The sequence below is a fragment of the Eurytemora carolleeae genome, unplaced genomic scaffold (genome assembly GCF_000591075.1).
Source record: "Eurytemora carolleeae unplaced genomic scaffold, Eaff_2.0 scaffold49, whole genome shotgun sequence".
NCBI lineage: Eukaryota > Metazoa > Arthropoda > Copepoda > Calanoida > Temoridae > Eurytemora > Eurytemora carolleeae.
Window position 1 is genome coordinate 453921 of NW_019396071.1, and position 22641 is coordinate 476561.

The following is a 22641-nucleotide window of genomic DNA, read 5'->3' on the forward strand; positions in this document are numbered from 1 at the left end:
TCAGACTGTATCTTAACTGCAATGTTGTTTCCCAGACTATACAGTGTTAACAATTAATTCTATAGTACTTTCAATGCAAAACATATTTTTACTCATATCATATTTAGAGTTAGATTAGATTAGAAATTACAGAATTTATCAATGCTAAAGAATTTTTATTTCTTTGTATAATTGACGCATCATCATTAATTGCAATCCAGTATAAAAAAATGATTAACAATTAAAGAATAATAAAATTTTAAATATAAAAAAAATAATTACAAAGTTATTTCAATATTTAATAGTATTAGAATTTTTGAAAAGGTTTCCTTTATTAAGTTTCAATTTAAGTTTCAATTATTTTCAATTATTATAAAATTGGATTGCGCAATTATGCTTTAGGATATTCTCAGAATTAAAAAACTGATAGAAAAATGACAATAATTTACAATTTAATTATCAGAGAGAGATTTTAAGTTTAATGTTGATGATGATTCAAATAAAGTAGATTTTAGTTCCACATTTTTTTAAAAATATATTTCGTTCTGGGTTGACCCTCTGTAACTTGAGATTTAGTTTTTTTCATTAAGACACAAAACAAAGATTTAAAGAGTAAGGTTGTGAATGGGACATTCCCCTCTTTTTTCTAAATGAAGGGACACGTACACCGACAGTCCCTTTAACCTTGACTGACAAGTTTAGGGAAGGGTCCCTTTAAATGTAAAAATAAATTATAAATTTTTTCGGTTAAAAAGTAATAGTTCAAATCCTAACATTTTAACAAGAAAACAAACATTTGAATATTCATGCTTGATATTTCAAAATTAAATTTAAGTAAAAAACAACAGTTTATTTGATAAAACTATCTTTAACATTTCACATTTATAATTTGGTTTAAAAACATTGATATGATATTTAGATATTTGATTAGAAAACAATTATAAGCATGCAAATGATTAGGAAGATTGATAAAAAAAATCAAGAGAATGATTGATTTGTTTGCCAAAAAAGCACTGTTATAAAATGATAATATATTTAGCTGGAAAGTGATGATAAAATATCAGTTAAATGTACCTGCACTTTACAATAAATAGATAAAAAACTAATAAAAAATAAATAAAAATTAAATAAATGACAATACCGGTCCTTTTTATTTAAATACTCGTTCTTTGACAAACTTCTTTTTTTAAAAACAACAATTTTCATATTGTAAAAAAAGCAAGCATTTCAAAAAACCTCAAATTGTTTAGATTTTTGAAAAAAATTCTTAGGAAAAAAACTTTAATGTTTTCGCATAAAATATGAAAACTATGCAACAGTCTGTATATTTTTCATCTTAGAGATAATATTTTTGTTATTATAAAAGTTTACATTATACTGATAATCAATGATAAATATCATATTTTGTTATCTAAAAGTAGAAGAAGAGAATGATGGGCAGAAGCAAAAAAACCCCTAAATAAAACAATTTCTTATTATTATAGCGAAAAGTTGTAGATGGGGAGGTTGAAAAAAATCTAATGGTTTAGGGTTAAAAATGATTAATTTTCAATTTAAGAAAACATTAAGGATAACAAAGGAATTGAGTCCTAGCCACAAACTCTGATTTTTTAATCTTTATATCTTTGGAACCCACTGTCGTAAACCTTTGATATTTCCAACTTATATTATTCGATCTAACAGAAGTCAAAGATTGAAATGTCAGAGGTCTACGACATTAGATTCCATAGATAAAGGGATTAGAAAATCAGAGTTTGTGACAAAGACTCAATTCCTTTCTGAGTAAATTTAGAAAAAATATTTGTCAACAAAATTGTTCTTGTTAAATGATGAAATCTAAAAAACTGCTTGAATCCTTGATTCATTTTTAGGTTCTATATAAAAACATGTTATTTTCAAAAGATCATATTCTAATAATTTAAATTTACTTTACCTGTATTTCTTAATGCACTGCTCACTAATCTAGCAGTTTCAAGGTGCTGTCTCTAAATAGAATTATGATTAAAATGAATTGAAATTTGGGCTATAAACCATCCGTATTAAAAAATATAGCAAAAGTCTAAAGATTTTTATATTTTAATCATATTCAATTAAATGATATTGAACTTAGAAATTAGATTAGACCTTGGTCAGTCATGGTCGTACAAAACAAGTAGAACAGATTTTTTACATAGTTTAGACTATAGGGTTTGTTGCATTTTGAAGTTACTGAATAACTAATTTACGAATGAATGTCATTTGGGTCAAAGACTATTGAGAGACATTGGGTCACTTTAATTAATGAATAATGATGACAAAGATGAAGTTTTAGCCAATTATGTATTTAACTAATAAAGTGCATGCACATGGTTCATGGTCAACAATGGTGTTTTTATTTTGAAGGTCTAGAAGATAACTTTCTAAAAATTGTTTTTGAAATTTCATCATCATAAAGGAGCTGAGGACTTGCCTCAAACTCTTTAAATCTTTTTAATCTGATGGTGAAAACCTTTTGATATTTCAAACTTTTACTATTTGATCTAGTGCAGATATACGGATTTTTAAATTAAAAAAGAAGCGTTTTATAGATCTAGGTCCATACTATTAAGAGAGCTAGCTATAGAGCTTGGAGAGCTATTACAGGTTAGATCAAGCTTCATACTGTGTAGGGAGTATATTTTCCCTTAGCTTTGTCCTCTGGGAGCTAGCTGTAGAGCTTGGGAAGCTATTACAGTTTAGATCAAGCTTCATACTGTGTAGGGGCCATATTTACCCTTAGTTCTGTATTTTGGGAGCTAGCTGTAAAAGTTAGGGAGCTTGTGCACTTTAGATCAAGTTCCATACTATCTCCAATAAGATGATCTTGAAAAACCTAAACACATAGAATGTTATTTGTGGTTTGTCTATTATTTTGTCTGTAACTTAACATTATAAGACGTGTATACTGTATAGTGGTGGTGAAGCTATTATTAAAATGGGTAAACAATTAGAAATAGGATCTGTAAAATCCACTTATCCTCTAAATATTTTTCTACTATTTTGTTACTGTTGGATTTAGAATAAATGGGGGTTGTTGTTGTTGATGTTGTTGTTGTTGTTGTTGTTGTTGTTGTTGCTGTTGTTGTTAAAGTGAAGTTTGAAGAATACCTTAAACTCTAATCCCAGAATGGATGTTTCTAACCCACTCTCATGTTTGATCACTGGGTAGTGATGTAATAAATGCCCATTTACCTAAACAATAACATTAAATAAACAAAAGGTCTTTCAGCTTTAAAATGACTGTACAGACATAATTTTCAGAGATCTTCTCATTAAAAACTTACTTGGTCAGTGCACATATGTCACGGCAGCCGTAGTACATTTGAATTTCCGAGCCGGGTCAACCTTTCCGATCCCAGTTTGTACTGTACCTAGCTCTATAGACAGGACTAGCCGGTGCAACAAGGTTGACGCGGTCAGACTTTATGCTTCATACAGGTTAAATTTACTTTTACTAAAGGGGCAGATTTGCGTGTTGTATGCTTTAAACGCTTATCTAAGTGAATATGAGAAAGATAATTTTTTAAGTGATAACTTCTGTCATTTTTTTACCATAAATTCGCAAGTAAATTTTTCAAAATTTTTAAAATAAAATTGTCAGTCCCTTTAAAAAGGATAATTTTTGATTTGTCGTGTAAACTTTGATTTCCTTACAGTGCATTTTTATGTATAAATGGTTCAACTTAGAAAATACAGTTTACCAAGATTTGATTAGCTAAATACATTCAACTAATCAACTGAGTTGCTATCAAACTATACCTGCATATAATAGTTTGAACTATAGTCTGAACTATTATCAAACTATTATTGAAGTATTGAGCAAGTATTTAACAATATCTCTGCTTCTGTCAATTCTACATTTACTGTCCTAATATTGACTCTATAAGCTCTTAAAGGGACTGTCTGTGTGGTTTCAAGTGACCCTCCAGTTAAAGAGGAAAATGCCCAATCTACAAAATGTTTCCTTTTAACCAAAGCAAAATTGACAAATCTGTGTTTATTTCTATATCTGAAAACCGATCATTTTCAATTTTGGGTTCTCAATATAAGTGACATGTGAACTAGGAATTTTATGCATCAAAGAAAGAAATTTTCAGAATGTGGAATTTTCCGGTTAAATAAAAAACAAAGATATCTTACTCATTGTCGCTCAAAGAGGAGCGGGTACAATTCATTCATTGATATAGAAATATTGCTAATACAAAAAATGCAAATTCTTCTGCAAAGTAAAGTTGCACTTTTACATGAGTCTGGGAAGAAATCATCATCATTTGAGTACTATTGGAGACCCCCTTTCATCGGAGACCCCCTTTCATTGAAGACCTTTTTCATTGGAGAACCCCTTTCATTGGAGACCCCCCCCAGATTTTCATTGGAGGCCCATGATTTTCGTTGGATACCCCCAGATTTTATTTGAGACCCCAAGATTTTCATTGGAGACCCCGATTTTTTAGTGTGGAGACACCCAGATTTTCATGTCAAGCATTCTTGATATAAACAAATGAATAACAGAATAACGGAGGCTAAAATATCTTTAAAGATAAAAATATTTTTTAAAAATCATTTACCGGTTGGTTGTTAATCTTCCAAGTGAGGTTGGCTGCAGGATGGGATTTATCTGATGTACAGTTCAAATGAACCTAAAATTAAAAGAATTGAGTCTTTGCCACAAACTCTGATTTTCTAATCTAATTTCTAAGTTTTTGCTAGCCAACTTCGCAGACAAAAGATATTTCTAACTATGTATGAAATCTAATATATCAAATAATCTAAGTTTGAAGTATACACCATAAAGTTGTAGAGATAAAGGGATTAGAAAATTAGAGTTTGTGGCAAAACTTCAATTTCTTTGTTTGTTTGTGTGAATGTCCGATCATAACTCATGAACACCTGGACCAATTTGCCTCAAATTTTGATTAGGGAACTCAGTAGAACTATGGGAATGTTCTTAACTTGCAGTTTAAAAATTCTAAATTTTTATAATTTGTATAGCGAAAGTACTAGGCAAAGCTGTGTTCCCGAGCTAGACTATAAATTTAAAGAAGTCATCTCTGTTTGTTTGTTTGTATGTCCGATCATTACTCAGGAACACCTTATCCAAATTGTATTAAATTCTGATTGGAAACTCATTGGAACTGGAAATGTGTTTGGTTAGAAAATTTGAAGTTGAGTTTATCAACTTTTACTTCAGGCAAAGATGGGTTTACCAGCTATTGTTTATTGTTATATTTAGTTCATCTGTTTGTCTGCAATAAACGATAAAAGGAATAGACCAGTCAATACCTTTTTTGTGTGTGGGAAGATGGTAGACATTTGGAGAAAAAATAGTTTCCAAGAGATTTCGATTATTTTTTTTGTATATCCGCTAATTCAAAACAGAAAAATTTGTCAAATCCTACATAATTATTTTTTTTTTTATAAAGAAAATACAAAACCCAACATGGTTGCGATTAAAATTTCGTAAAATCCTTGACTTTTAATTTCTTTTATAAAGAAGATGTCAATAAAACAATATTATTCAAATAATATTATTTTCTAAAATAAAGAGCGATGCAATGAGCCCTGGATGCCAGTATAGGATAAATGTTGATAACAATATTGAATGATTGTCGGCTTGTTTCTCTCTTTGAATTAATTTTTTTTGGTGAGGATTGCGTATTTGCGACTAGCTCAAAAATCTCTGCAAAAATGCGCGCTGGACATATAATACAAGATATACCAGTAAAAAATTACATAATTATTGGTTTCAAAGAAAAGTCAAAACCAGCAATCATAAAGGTGTTTGTTTTCACTGCTCTACACAATACACACAATTAAATTATTCATCCATGTTTAATCTAACTACCTTAAAAACTGTATTGTAATATAACATTTAAAAATATATATATGAATATGGAATTCTCAAAATGACAAAAATATTTATCTGATTTTTCATTTTATAGCATGAAGACCCAGGTGTCCCTTGAAACCAACGAGGTTATAGTGTATAGAGTGATGACGTATACGCTAATCCTTTACTAATTGTACAGGCCATGATTTATACCGAGAGCGTATACTGAATATTTGTTTATTATAAGTTAATTCTGGTCTAACCTATAGTATATCAATATTAGTAAACAGTTGTAAGTGTGCAGTACAGTTAACTGAGCACACAGGTAGAGAACTATCATCCCCCCTGCTTGAAACTAAAATGTAGCTGTAAAAACATCCCACTCAACTTAGAAATTTCAAACCAAACTAAGAATATTTATGTGGTTCTACCAATTACTTGAGGCAAATCGGTACAGGGGTTTATGAGTTTTGATCGGACATACAAACAGCAGGCATACAGAGATTACTACTTTATATGGTTATCCAACACAGTTATCCTAATTATTTCAGTTCCTTATGAATATGGGTTTTCAAAGAATGGACCACAGTAAAATATGGAAGTAATAAAACATAATTTCCTAGCGAACAAAATATTTAAATTCTGAAATTTATTCACATAGATTTTACAGAAAAGTTCTCTTGGAAGAACATAAAGAAATTAAACTTGAATATTTGAATATTTAATATTTATGTTAATTTAACTCTTCTCAAGAATTTTTTCAACCCTATAAATGTTTAAATAATTGCGATTCGCAATATGTTATTTTTTGTCTGAAAATATATTCCATGAAGACTACGCTAAACGACCCGAAAGGTCGACCTTCTTAAAAATGACCTTTCCAATAGCAAAAAAATTACCCAAAAATTAAAATGGCCAAAACAGGGAAACAATTGCTTTAACCTAAATTATGTCCATTTATCAAAACATAGTTAGGGTCATCTATCATTTTTAGTGTAAATCTAGTTAAAAGTTATTAATAGATTCTTATAAAATTTTGTGATTTTATGCTATATTATTATCTCAAAGAGTGTGTAGCCGTAATTTCAAATAACCCTTCATTTATGGATTTTTGTGTTTATGTTTGATTCAAAACTGCATCCTTGTGTGATTAAGAATGAATAGAAATATCTATGTTTTTAACTTTGAAAAATTCAATCTTTTTTTCTATAAAAATAACTTTAAGACAAAAACATTGGAAGAAATTGTTTAAAGGTAACGTTGTAAATCGGACATGCACTTTTTTAATTGGAGGGTCATTTGGAATTAGGTTTACAGCCCCTTTAATAAATTTACCAGATCTCCAACTGAATATCCTCCTCGGCCTCCAGATATACGAGGTCCAGCTCGTGGCATTGCTGAAATATATAAAGGAAAATTAAATATATTTAAAGAAAACCACGAAAATAAAAATGACGCATTCCATTCTGAGACACTTCGGATGGGAAAATTTTAACTATTTATAATACTGTTATTTTGGTTCGAAGTGCTATAACTTTTTTTTGACAGAAATTTTCTCTTTATCGAGAAGGTTCAAGCCATTTTGAATTTAATTTTGTCCCGAGCTTTAGCGAGAGACAAAATATAATCTAAAAACTTTAGTCCAAAAACTTTATGGCACGTCGTGCCAAAATAATAGTGTTATAGGTAATTTTATTAAACCTTTGTGTACTTGTCTTATTTCAGCGGCTGTTTCTAGATGAAAAAAGCTTTGAAACAAAGCAGAAGTCAAAATATAAAGTTCATTTCAATTTTAGTTTCTTTTCAATTGAAGAAATTGTTTGGAAATATCCTAAATTTTTGGAAAAAAAATCGGGAGAACCAATCAAAACTATACAGCAAACGTGCTATAATGTACAGCTCTAATTTAATATTGTAGCACGATGATTACTTTATAGCACGTGCATTATGCAATTCACAATAAAGTGAGTAAGAATGATAAAGTACACAATAGTCTCATAAAAGTCATCTTGTTACTCTGTTCTGTTTGACAGGGTCCAATTCCCTTGGAATATTTGTCTGATAAAGTAAACGCATCAATATGTTTAGTTTTGTTTTTAAAAACTGAATATTTTCATTTGTGAAATTGGGATATTTCTTTATATGTGAACAAGGAGTATGAAATAGAACTAACTAACTAATAAGAACTAAATACAACTGACACGGCCCGCCCTACCATATGATTATACATGCTTTGCAGACGGGTACTCCATTTGTATAAGAAATATTCAGAACAGGTTATTGTATACACGGTAATTGTACATCAGACAAATATTTCTTATACAAATGAAGCATCGTCTGCAAAGCATGCATAATCATATGGTAGGGCGGGCCGCGTCAGTTGTATCTCCCTTCTATTTCATACTCCTTGCTTCAGAAGTATTTCAAATTAAACAAATTAAACAATTTTTAAACTAGAACACGACGATATCTATCAGGTTATGATCAGATTAAGGTTTCATGGGTGTTTTTTTAAAGCTGTGGAAACTTTTAATCAAAGAATTACATTGTCAATTCCAAAGGGTGATTTCTGAATTTGCGATGATGGAGAAGACTTTTTATCTAGGTTTGGGGTTTATCTGGTTAGTGTTTATGACAAGATCAATAAATGTGAGGAAATGGTCTAGATTTACCTTGTGTCTAGGTATCTACAGGGTTACCCATGCAAAGGATGAGACTTCATAGATGACTGTACAAAATTAACACTGTCTGTTTCTTTATATTTATTTCTTTCTTTGTCCAATCATTAAAAGCTAGAAAAAGACTATATTTATGACAGAATACTGAAGTTAACCCTGGAAACGTCTAATTAAAAGAGTTTTAGGTCGTCTTTACACTCTCATCCTTTGTGGGTAACCCTGTAATTTATTATACGTAGAGTTTATTTACGTAAAACCACTTTTGGAGAAATAGATATATATTTGATTCAAAAATAGGTTAAGATCATTCTATTGATATTCCAATAAATTCATAAAAAAAAGCTGACACCAAATTATAGAATTCTTAAAATCGAAAAAAAATTCAGATTTTCATGAAAACGTTAGTTATCTATCCACTGTTGTAAAATAGACTAAACAAAGCCAATAATACAGGAAAGTTATTTCAGAGTTGTACACATCTTTTGTACTGCAGTGTGCTGTCTCTGGGCGGTAATGTAAACAGTAAACACAAGACGGATGTCGAAGCCTGACATGGGATCCATCTTCACATAAATATCAATGAAATATTCTGGTCATAGGAAACTATTATGTAAATTATCAAAATTATCAAAATTCAATGCTTTTAACCTCCTCGGATACTAAACGAACACTCATGCATATATTCTTGTTTACAAATTCCGCCCAGAGAGAACTGGTTTCAATATATACGCAGAGTTTACGCAACTGCAATTAACTTTCCTTGCACTAAAACCTTGACAAAGCTATGCATGTCCATATCGATTGAATTAAAATATCACGATGAAAGATGCACTCTAATTTCCTAAATGTCAATGATAACTGTTAAATTTTTATGTAAAAACCATTGATAATGATAATGATATAAACTTTTTTTTGGGGGGAGGGGGGAGGGAAGGGAATAGTGGGGAGGAAGCAGCCACACTACAATTCTTAATTTTTTCTTAGTTTCTTTTTATTAGATACTCTTGGTAGTTAAAGATTCTGTTGAAAATAAAACACTTCTTAAGTACTACAAAGATCTATAAAAAGTAAGTAACTACTATGAAACAAGTGAACAGCCCCTTTTCTGAAAATTGGCAAGTTGATCCTCTAACTTTGACATGGTTAACTATACTATATAAGGATGATACTGTAAACTTTATTAACTTTGAAACTTTAGAGAGGTCAATAATTAAAGCGCAAATTTTGTCACACACTTTGTAAAAGATCAACGAAAGCAGAACTAAGGTAGGAGTACAGGATTTGAATTCATAAGCTCGGCCATCCTCTTACACTGCACAGAAAATCTTTAATCTTTGGTTACGCCATTTTAAGATAAATCTTCAAAGAAATTCATGTCGTCATTAAATTCTCATTCTTTGTGGGCAACACTGTATATATCGACACAAAATTGTACAATTCCAACTTATATTTAAACTTAAGTTTTCGAAATTTTAAGATTTGAATTTTAAATAGTAAACAAATGGAAAGATCACTAAACAGTTTTACCTACAATCTGCATTCTTTTACTCTGTGATACAGTATTAAACAGAGGGGCCTCAGCAGATACTTCGCATCTTATAATCACAATAATAATAATAATAATAATAATATGTAATAATAATAATAAAAATATTAGTAATAATTATAAAAAAATAATATGAATTTAACTACCTGTATCGACCAGTAGAGCCCAAATTAACATTTCTCAAAGTCACCCTGTTTGCATTTGAGTTCATTTTCTAAATACATTATACGTGATGAATATAATATAATATTTTTAAAAGAAATAAGGACATTTTCATCTTTTCTTAAAAACAAACTTAGTTTTGATTGTTTTTGAATAATCACTGGGTCAAGGGATTTTCAAAATTTTTTAATTATCATAGTTTGCGCAACTTTAACCTAAACTTGTTGTTTATTATGGGTATCAAAATTTTTTCCTTTTATCATGCACCAAAAATTTTGGATTTGACGGAACTATGGTGCATAATGTTTTTGTTGAGACATTCAACTGTTCATTCCCACCCGTTCAAATTAAATTCTCGTCCGCCCTCTTACCCACCCCTCTTCTCATTTTCCATCCCCCCTCCCTTACTCTGTTTCACTCTTTGCATCCTCCTTGCTATACCATTTCTTCATGTTCAATCTTCATGGGGTAGCGCCAACATTTTCCAATGTTTGCGTTACCCTGTGAATAAGAGAATAATTGAATTCCTTGTAAATATTTAGTCCCATTATTCACTTTTTTGAAAGAATTAAGTGTTATCTCTTGAAATATTATTTATTACAAACACATTCTGCTTAATTAATTAACAGAGAATTGCCCATAAATTTAAATGCGCAAAATTAAGAATAAAGTTGAAATTATTTTGCGAATTTTGACACTCTTCATAATTATTAATCCTTTAAGTAGATAAACACAAAGCAGAGTTAGATAAAAAAGTTTGGAAATAATAAAAATAATTCAGTCTTTGCCACAAATTTTCTTATCCCTATTTCTTTGCCACCTGATGGTGTAAACCTTTGAAATAAAATATCTAAACTTGGACTACTAAATCTAAGACTTTATAGCTCTTGAAATATTTAAGATCTACGACATTGGGTTGCAGAGATACAAGGATAAGAAAGTCAGAGTTTGTGGCAAAGACTCAATTACTGAGAGAAAATAAACTTTTGTTAAATAGGACTTTAGACAACTTCAAGTGATCCTTAATTGACAGAATATTCGATTCACCATGATACATTTTCTATCTGATCAAGAAAGACGAAAATATCTTTATTTTTCAAGCTAAAACATTGAGTGTCTTAGAACCAAACCATGGGTTATCATTGGCATACTCACATTTTCAGCCAGATAAATGAGGATATCTTAGTCATAAATAATCGGTATCATTCAAAAACAAGCATGGAGTTCTCTTTAATTAGAAGGTTCCTTGAAATTAGGCGAACAGTTCCTTACATTACCTCTACAAATATTCCAGGAAGACTAAATGTTACAATTTTCTGCTCTCTGTCTCCTGGTATATATCTAAAATACAAAAAAAAACTATTTTGAAAGTTTTGAAAATTAAATCATATGACAATTTTTTTAATCTTTGGAAATTCAATGATATCTTAATTCTTTATTGTTTATCAGTTTAGGCGTTTTTTTTCTTCGAAATTTGAATTACTCAAAATCACTGTTTTGCAAAGATTTCCAAAAATTAAATATCATAATCTTTATTAGATCACTATATTTATTTTGTGACATTAAACTGTCTAAAATCATGAAGACAAATTAAAAGTTTTGATTTTAAATCTAAGTAAAATTCTGTTTACAAATTTGTTGGCAGATTTCTTCAAATTCTTAAATTGTCGTCTTTTCAATAAAAATTCCAGGAAATCTACAGAAAATATTTGTCAACAATGAGACATTACAAATACCAATATCTCAAGAAGATTACTTATTTTCAATGAAAAGAGATAAGTTTTATTTTCTCGACCTGTTTCTAAACAACTAAGTCACTGTTACATTTTTCGTCGTCGTTATTGAATAATTTTTCAAAAACCGATTCTCTGAACGTAACCAACCAAATAGATAATTTTGAACGTCGACTCTGCACTTAAAATCGGTAAATATTCATCATTAAAACGTTCAACATGTCTCAAATGAAACCTAACATTTTTTCCCCCAATACTACATTCTCAGTTCATCTACCATTCATTGCCGGTCACTCCCTTTAAGAAGAATTTAAATCCTTTCCAGACAGAAAACGGACGATATTTTCTTATTAGAGAAGGAACCGTTGTAAATCGGTGAATTCCCTTTTAAATTGAAGGTAACTTTAAATTACTCTTATAAAGTTATACATTCCATTTACGACCCGAAAAACCATTTGAAAGTATGATTATATAAAACGAATATTTAAGATGAATATATAAGATGAATATATGATATGCATATTTAATACGAATACATAAGATGAAATATATAAAATGTATATATAAGATGATATATAAGATGAATTTAAAGGATGAATATATAAGATGAATATATAAGATGAGTATATAAGATGAATTTAAAGGATGAATATATAAGATGAATATATAAGATGAGTATATAAGATGAATTTAAAGGATGAATATATAAGATGAATTTAAAGGATGAATATATAAGATGAGTATATAAGATGAATATATAAGATCTGTAATTGGTGAAGTTGTTATTGATGATAGAGGATTTACTGGATTTCCATGTAATCAGCAGAACAGCGAGGGGGGAATGGTAATCTGCCAATTTTGACGAGGGGAAAAGGCAAGACTTCTTAACTAATTAAAGCGCAAATTTTGTCACACACTTTGTAAAGTGTTCTATAGATTTATAAGGGAAAAATGAAAATTTTCTCTTTTTGAGTCTTTTACGGGCATTTCTATTTTAGAGTCTATTACGGTCCTTTTGAATGTTGACGGTACACTGCAAAGCAAATTGTTAAGCCCATTATCAGGGAAAGTATAAAAGTGATAAGAGGATTTATGGTGTAAAGAAAAGGAACAAAATTTACATTATTTTTTAAAAGTTAAAATACACCAATATCTTTTCATTCTTATTTAATTACTTTTAAAATAAAGGGTGATTTGAAACTATGTGGTGAGCCCCTTTAACTTCTTATTTCCCACCAAAGTTTGTTTCCGATGTTTTCTGATTGTGAGATTGTATTCCTAACACCTTAACACTAAAATCCCACAGATATTATTCTCCAGAGGAGCATTTACAACTCTTGGTAAATCCAGGCTAAATATATTTCATAGCAGACAAAATCAATCAATCATGTATATGACATATATTTCTCACAGTAAACACAATCAATTAATCATCTGGAGGGTTTCCAGCGAAGAAAATGTTCGCAAAAAATGCGAACATTTTATGTTTGTTTTTCGTAAACTTTTTCGCGGACTTTAGCGTTTTTTCGCACAGTACACTGCAGTACAAAAGATGCGCACACCTCTGAAATAACTTGCCTTGCATTCTTGTTGCAGAGGTGTGCGCATCTTTTGCACTGCAGTGTACTGTCTCTGGGCGGTAATGTAAACACAAGACGGATGTCGAAGCCTGACATGGGATCCATCTTCACATAAAAATCAATGAAATATTCTCGTCATAGGAAACTATTATGTAAATTATCAAAATTATCAAAATTTAATGCTTTTAACATACTCGGATACTAAACGAACATTGATGTATTTATTCTTGTTTACAAATTTCGCCCAGAGAGAACTGGTTTCAATATGTACGCAACTGCAATTAACTTTCCTTGCCTTATAACCTTGGTTGCCATATCAATCATCCTTGATCAGAGAAAGGTTTAAAGAGTTGTGAATCTGACATGCCACGATTCAAATGAGAATCATGTGAATTCAAGTGTACAGTCCCTTTAAGTACTGATAACTAATTAGTCTATCTCTACAGATACACTGCTACTAATGGATAGAGAAGAAATAGATCAGACCAATCAGCACCACTCACTACAAACCAATTAACATAATAGGAGAGGGGAGGGGGGGGAGGGGGAAGGAGAAGGTGGAGGAGAGGCTGAATAAAGGGGGGGAAGAGCAAATTGAAAAAAAAATAAAGTTTTTAAAAGGATAGATTGTTAGGAGAATTTTTACATTCTTACATTTTTACTTGAAAATTTTCCTTTCAATCTGATATGATTAGTTATTATCTATTTTCAATCTGATCTGATTAGCTATTAGCTACTGACTAGCAATCTCTAATAAAATGATGTACTGGTAAGTAGTACAGGTGTTGAAACTCGCCAGAACATTTTCTAATCCCTACATCTTGCAACCTGATGGTGTAAACAGCAAAACTGAGGCTGATTTGATCTGACAGAATTCATTTTAAAGGTCTACGACATCAGGATTATAGATAAAGAGTGTTCAGTTCCTTTATTTTAGCTAATTAAGCTAATTAAGGGATTCTCTTTTTTCCGTGCTGAACTAATGAATACTAATGATGATGGGGGGCCATGAATGTTTTGAATAATTTATGTATTTACAAATACATAATATATATTTACAAATACAGATAATACATGAAATAGCCATGGTACACACAAAACAAAATAATGCCAACTTTGCCCTTAGTTTGACTTTGTTAGTTTAAATATTATTGTTGGGAGAGTTCATCAAAGTTTTTGAAACGTAATTTCAATTGATTCTCAATGTATGGAGTTGAATATACGATTCTCAATGTATGGAGTTGAATATACGATTCTCAATGCATGGAGTTGAATGTACGATTCTCAATGTATAAAGTTGAATGTACGATTCCAAATGTATAGAGTTGAATGTACGATGCTCAATGTATAGAGTTGAATGTACGATTCTCAATGTATAGAGTTGAATATACGATTCTCAATGTATAGAATTGAATGTACGATTCTCAATGTATAGAGTTGAATGTACGATTCTCAATGTATAGAGTTGAATGCATGATTCTCAATGTATAGAGTTGAAAGTACGATTCTCAATGTATAGAGTTGAATGCATGATTCTCAATGTATAGAGTTGAATGTACGATTCTCAATGTATGGAGTTGAATGTACGATTCTCAATGTATAGAGCTGAATGTACGATTCTAAATATTACCTAAAAGAGCTTTGTCTGGTGAATGATTGAGCTTTCCATGGTTTTCAATTTTAATATTGATTATTTTCAAAAAAAAATGTCATTTATAAAGTTATTTGCACACTTCTGCTTGCAGAAACAATAGAGAAAACTTTCAGTATTTAACACTTTTGAAGCCGAAAAACCGACGATATTATCTATCTGACTTTTGATCTGATAAAGGTTTAAAGTTTCCATGGTGCTATGGAAACGCCTCAACACGGAAACGGACCCAAAAGTGAGTTTGGGTCCGTCTCCTTCTTTTTTCAAGAATTATCTGAAATCCCTCAAAAACTGAAAAGTGTTGAGGGATTTCAGAATATTTTGGATCGGTTTCCGCTATAATTACATTTGATTCGTTTCCTGTTTTTTTGGGTGCGTTTCCTTTTTATTTTTGGGGTACGTTTCCTCTTTTTTTTGGGTCAGTTTCCGGTTTTCAAAAAACTTTTAAATACTCAGGTTGTTGATTGGTTTCCTCTTTTTTGGGTCCGTTTCCGGTTTTCAGAAAAAGTTTTAAATTCTCAGTTTGTTGATTGGTTTCCTCTTTTTTTGGGTCCGATTCCGTGTGGAGGCGTTTCCATAGCACCGTTGTTATCAGGCATGCCTTTCTTTAATCAAAGGTCACTTGAAATTACACCAATAGTCCTTTTAAACAGTACCTGAAGAATTCCTGGCCCTGTTTATACCATTTTACACTGTACAGTTCTTCTCCTTCGAGATCATACAAACATTGCAGTACAGCTCGTTCACCCAGCAGAACCTGTTCCACAATTTTTAAAAATTTTATAAATAAAAAAGTACTTTTTATATATCTATATATAAATTTTGGCTTGTCTGTCTGTTTTGGTGTTTTGGTGTCTGTTTGTTTGTTTGTATCCAATAAATGTCAAAAGGGCTGAACCGATCGGGCCCATATTTTTTGTGGGACATCACGTGACCACAGGGAAGGTTTATGAATGATAAAAAAAATGTGTTTTAAAGGTTTTTAATTTTGTAAAAAAATTTAAATTCTTGAAAATCCGCGAATTTGTTTTTAAAAATCCGCAAAATTTTTTTCTTCTTTGTTTTAAAATGATGCGCCCTAAAAAAACTGAACGGATAGAGCCAAAAATTTGTGTGCATCCTGAGGGAAGGATAATGGAGCCAATTTATCAGTGGCATCTCAAATGAAGAGGTTTATATCCGGTCAAAATAAAAATATTTGCCTCAAAAACATTAATCTATTTGAATTTTTAAATACTGCAAATGGAAACATAAAAAATGTATTGATTTTTCAAATTTTAAGAAAGCAAATTGTAATTGTTAGAACACAAAATAAGAAAATATTATTATTATGATAATTATCATATTATTATCAATACATCAACAATAAACTATCATGTTTAGTAGGGCACACTGTAACACTTCCAATCCTCAAATCCAAATCTGTTTCGATTTAAATTTTCGGTTTTGTTTTTCCTATATATGCATATAATCCCTGGGTAATGTGTTCTTTTCCCCAATCGAAGGAATATTAGCATATTTTCTAGAGATTTCTCCGCCCAGGGGGACCCAAAATAAATAATCCAAATAAGGAGAAACTTCAAAATTCAAGTCAGGAAAAAATTGCAAATTTTTTATATTTGTCGTACACAAAATTATAAATTTGGCAGATTTTTTTCTTACAATTTCTTGTTTTTGACACCCTGCATTCAAATCTAATTTTATTGCAGTATAAGTTGGCAAACTGTTTAAAACCCAGTTCAAATGTATCTATATGTTGTATGTACTATGTACTATATATTGTAAAGAAAAGTACAACAAAGAAAGTGTTACTTTTAATAGTCTTTAATTGTATGTTTTTTGTTCGTGTTAAAAACGAATAACGCATTAAAAAATTGTTTTAATAATTATGTCAGTTTCTTTCGAAAAGACTTATTTTTTTCCAAAAAGAAAAAAACCTTATGATTAACATCGGTTTTAAAGATTGAATAAAATCAAAACCATAATTTAATTTAGTAAAAAACCTTTTTTTTGCAAAATTGCCGGAAAAGAGAGTCATCAAAAGAAAAAAATTAAGAATGAAGGAGGAAAAAAATTAAGAATGTAATTAAAAAATAAATTTTATTTTAAAAAAATGTTAATAAAACCTTTTTTGACATTTGTAAGATAAGATTTATTTATATCGAGGTTACTTACTTGATCTGGAATCAGCAGTTCAACCATCCTCACTCCACTACATTGCCCTAGAATATAACAGATAGATAGATAGTTAGATAAATATAAATAGAATATGTAGACTACAAGGACCCACACAATTTTAAGGTTTGGAAAACGTATTTAGAACCTTATAAAGCACACAAATTTGTGTATATTGTATAGCTATCCTGTGTTCATGGGAATCACAAACCCTTGAAAGTATTTATCAAATTATCAACAACAACAACCCCCCCCCCTCGTCCCTCTAATTTATCCTGTATGTACAACAATTACTTCCAAAAAGAATTAGACGGTCGTATGGACATTTACACCAATAACAAACATAAATTATTTGACAACATTTTTGTTTAAATCAAACATTGTCAACCATTAACATTAAGACCCCCCCCCCCCTCCATGTAATGTCGTCTTCAACCTAAAAGCTCCTCTCGGAGACGAGAAACCAAACCAAACTATTTCAGCCCGCTTCTCTTTGTTCTCCGACAACGGAGTATAAACACTTTTATTAATTGTGAACCACTTCAAAGTTAAGCAAAGAATATTTTCATATAAAGAATTAGTGACTTTCCTTAACATTTAATTGTCACTCTTTTCATAAGTTTTAATGTATAAAAAAGCGTCTTAGGACTCCCCGACAGTTTAACCCACAAATACTCTAATAGATCGTAAGAATCTTTTCATTATAAATTCGTAAACCATTGTAATAATTATTTATCATTATTCATTTCATTTTTTTTAGGAAATAAAGAGTTTTCTGCATTATCGATTTTGATTTGAGGGTTATTCCTTTGTCTATCTGTTCATCGTCAGAATCTTGTTCCTTTGCGACAACAAACATATATATCTGTAATACTATATATCTACTTTGTCCGAAATATGTTATTATTATTATCATTATTATTATTATTATGATCTTATAAGAAGGTTCATAGAAGGTTTTCTTAAAACTTTAAAATTTTGAAATTACCCAAATAAAAACAGGAAAATCCCCAAAAGGAATTGAGTTTTTGCCACAAACTCTGATTTTCTAATTCCTATAACTTTACAATCTAATGTCGTATAACTTTGATATTTCAAACTATGAATCATATTAGACCACATAATCTAAGTTTGAAATATCCAAGGTTAACACCATCAGGCTGCAAAGATAAAGGGATGATAAAAATTGAGTTTGTGGCAAAAACTCAGTTCCTTTATTTATGAAAAAGAACCTGTTTTCCTGAAAACAGTATTGATAGTTTATTGGTCTATATTAAGTAACACACCAAGGGCCTGAGAGGTTTATATTACAAAGTTGCAATTTAGAAAATATTATATAAGCTAAGAGTATAGACATGTAACCAACTGGAATAGGATGTATTGCCCAGATTTATATAACTATTATTGTAGTCAAAGTTACTCCCACCGTTTACCCGCACTTGGATATTCATTTTGATTATAAAATTATTTTAGCCTATGCCATCTCAAGGGTACCAATGGTTTCTTTAACAAATTTTAGCCAATTTGGTCCAGCCGTTTGGCCAGCTCTATAGCGAAAAAAGGAATTGAGTCTTTACCACAATCTAATCCCTATATCTTTGCAGCCTGATGATGTAAACCTTCGACATTTCAAATTCAGACTTTTTGATATAACAGAATTTATAGTTTGAAATATCAAAGGTCTACGACGTCGGGTTGAAAAGATATAGGGATTAAAAATTTGAGTTTGTTGCAAAAAATCATTTCCTTTATAAATATATTTCTTATACTTTTATTTATTTATATACTCGTTTAAATATGCTCAAAGAATATTGACCGCTATGGATCATCGTATGATGTGAACCATTTTGTGTATTTTAATTCAGTTTTTTATAAAATGTGAAATTTAAAAACTGATATATGTAAATGAATTTATATAAATAAGAATACTACTAGATCGATATGAGTTTATATACAATAAACATTGTTTTAAACTTTACAAAGAGAAATAAATTGAATATTGTTTCTGCAAACGTAATAAAAAAATACATGATCGTGGGGGGACCCTCAAAAAGATTTGAAAAAGGTTAACCTCAATTTCTTACGAAAAATGATATGATGGACCTTCCAGATATAAATTTGAGAAATTGAAAGATGTATTCGGGAGATAACTATTTCGAAACCGGTTAGAAAAGAAGTTGTATCCTCTTTTACTAGTTTTCGGAATATTCCGGTTTTATAACACTTCGTAAACAAATTTTATGAATCGATACATAGAGATGCATACACTTTGAATAATATAAAATATAGCTATAGTTTCAAGGGGCTTCGCGCCCTTCTTTCTTATACAATAAAATACTAATTCTAATTCTATACTTTCTGAGCCACATCGCGAATTATTTTGTATTCAATTTTTAAAAGACTCTAGGTTTTAAACAACTGTCATTTTCGCCATAATATATTTCGTTGTAAACCACAACATCTTCAGATGGGTAATGAATATCTCTTTTAGAAGTGAATCAAGTAAATATAAGCTTGGTTGTTTAGACATCAGAAATAAAGATAATCTGCTTTTTTATCTGCTAAATGTAGCTCGATCGACAATGTGTAAAAAGTAGTGAATTACTTTTTTTGTTTGCCAAAAGTAGTTCAACAGTGTTGGAAAAGTTCTAGACTACTTTTTTGCTTGTTAAAGGTAGCTCAAAAATGTTGGAAAAGTTGCAGACTACTATTTTGTTTGCCAAAGGTAGTTCAACAATGTTGAAAAAATAGTGAATTACTTTTTTTTGTTTGCCAAAAGTAGTTCAACAATGTTGGGAAAATTTCAGACTGCTTTTTTGCTTCTTAAAAGTAGCTACACAATGTTGTAGAAAGAGGTATATATGCTACTTGCTTACCTAAAAAAGTAGCTAAACAAAGTAAATAAAGGAGCAAACTATTTTTTTACCTGCAAAAAGTAGCATAACGATGAAAGTCTGTAAATTCAAAGCATTTTCTTCCATTTTGTTTCTGAAAAATAAACAAATAATTGTAAAGTAATAATAACAAAAAATCGATATCTATCTTTCCAAAACGTTTCTACAACAGTTTTTGAATTGCAGGCAAATAGGATGATATTATAAATATGGATTCTCAATAAATACTTTTGGATATAACGAGGATATGGATATAAAAAAAATAATGGATTTGAATGTTAAAGAAAACATTATAATCAGAAATATCTTGATTATCAACAAAGATATGAATAATGATTTTAAACAAGATCTGGATCATAAATAAATAAATAAATAAATAAATAAATAAATAAATACATAAATTAATAAATAAAAAAATAAAGTCAGAACGTTTGTGTTGTAAATATCGGGATCAAGCATTGATCTCAAACTTAAATGCAGATCTACGGATAATTTGACCAGACCATTGATCCTCAAATATAAAAGTGCCCACATTGGATATAGAGATCAAGCGTTCAAGATTAACAATTCCGTTTTCTGATTACTCGCTACAAACTCAAATATTCTAATCTTAACATTTTTACAATTTGATGGTTTTAACTTTTGACATTTGATCACGGGCAGCCGTAGTACATTTGAATTTCCGATCCGGGTCAACCTTTCCGGTCCCAGTTTGTACTGTATCGCCCGGACATTGGGTAAATAAAGCAGACACTCAATAGGACTAGGTGCAACAAGGTTGACGCGGTCAGACTTTAGGCTAAATTTACTTTTACTAAAGGGTCAGAGGTGCGTGTGATATCTATAACTTGGACTACTTTTTTCTAACCATTTATAGATTAAAATATCCAAGGTTATTAGGTTGCAAACATATATGTTCAGAAAATTACATTACATGCGGAGTTGCAGTTCCTTTACAATTCTGGAAATGGCGATTAATGAAAAATTATTGTCCTGAAAATTGATTATTTTCCAAATGTTGATATTGCAGAAAACAAGATTTGGCTGGATGCACCACATGGTGTACAGTATTAATATCAAATCAAACCAAGGGGAGAAGAAAAAGATAACTCTCAGACGGAGGGGGGGGGGGGCGTCTAGGCAGTGATGGCTTTTATTACTTTAATCCTTAAAGGTATGTCGCCTTCATTTTCATTTTTTATTTCGCCGTGATTTGACTTTGGACTTTTAAGTATTTTGAAAGATTTTGTTTGCAATTTTTTAATTTTTGTAAGTATTAAACATATTTAAATACAAACCCTTAAAATAAGATTCAGAAGTTTAGAAGTTCTACGTTGAAGGAATTGAGACTTTGCCACAAAAATAAATTTTCTAATCCCTATAGCTCTGTAACCTGATGGTGTAAGCCTTTGATATTTCAAAATCAGATTATTTGAGCTAACAGAATTCATAGTTTGATATATACAAGGTCTCCGAAATTGAATTGGCAAAGATTTTGGGGTTAGAATACCTGCAGAGTTTGTAGCAAAGACTCAATTTCTCTGTAACTATGTATGACTTGTTAATTTCCTACACTTTTTTAAAACTTTTTTAAACCTCTCAAACAGTTCAAATAATGAATAGAGTTCGAAAATTTAAACATAAAAATTTAGAGTTACTTATGATTTGGGATGGTTCGTTTTCCTTTTTTTTTAAAGATTGTTTTGTTATGAAAACGACGACTAAAACGCGAAAAATGAAACGATCTTTTTTAAAAACGATCGTTAATGACGACCCTTTGTTACCGATCGTTAACGACGACCCTTCATTAACGATCGGAGGAGAAGCATTGGAACTTATTATTGAGTAGTTTTAAAGAAAATATCAAGAAGTTTTAGCTCATCAACAACTTTTAGGAATTTATCTTCTACAATCCAAATGTATTTCCTGTATAAACCTGCATGTAAGACGACGTTCGATAAAATTGCATGTAAGACCATATTCATAATCGTCTTCAAAGATGTCGAGCTCATACAGGGTGTCCCAATAAACACGGAAATTCAGTGACGAATTCGATATCGTATTTATAAATAATTCTTTGATTTAGTATGGTGATACCTACTGAGAAAGTTGTAATCTGTAAGAGTTTCGTCTGCTATGTTCAAATTTTGTTTGTTTATAATTTGACTAAATACGGTTGTACTTAATAAAACAAGAAAATTGCAGTACACAAACAGAGTAAACTTGTCCGTCTTCACTGTTCATCTTGCGAAGACACATCTTTACAGTCTTTTACCCTTTTCATAAAATAAACTCTAGCAGACATAATAATATTTTGGCTTTTGAAATTAGGTATTGCAATGCTAATGCATAACAAAGACGATATCCAATTCGTCACTGAGTTCCCATGTTTTTG

General features: G+C 30.4%; 1 protein-coding gene across 1 annotated transcript; it reads right to left on the reverse strand.

Annotated features, from left to right (window-relative positions):
• Positions 1–1309: 1309 nt before the first annotated feature.
• On the reverse strand, positions 1310–20336 carry LOC111712623 (endothelial cell-selective adhesion molecule). The gene is made up of 12 exons (XM_023487299.1): positions 20279–20336; positions 17353–17399; positions 15834–15934; positions 11491–11554; positions 10198–10265; positions 10033–10100; positions 7163–7224; positions 4566–4637; positions 3106–3189; positions 2732–2830; positions 1913–1964; positions 1310–1434 (listed from the first exon to the last, which is right to left on the reverse strand). Exons 1-12 carry the CDS (start codon positions 20331–20333, stop codon positions 1391–1393), a joined length of 816 nt encoding a protein of 271 aa, XP_023343067.1. The 5' UTR covers positions 20334–20336; the 3' UTR covers positions 1310–1390.
• Positions 20337–22641: the final 2305 nt, after the last annotated feature.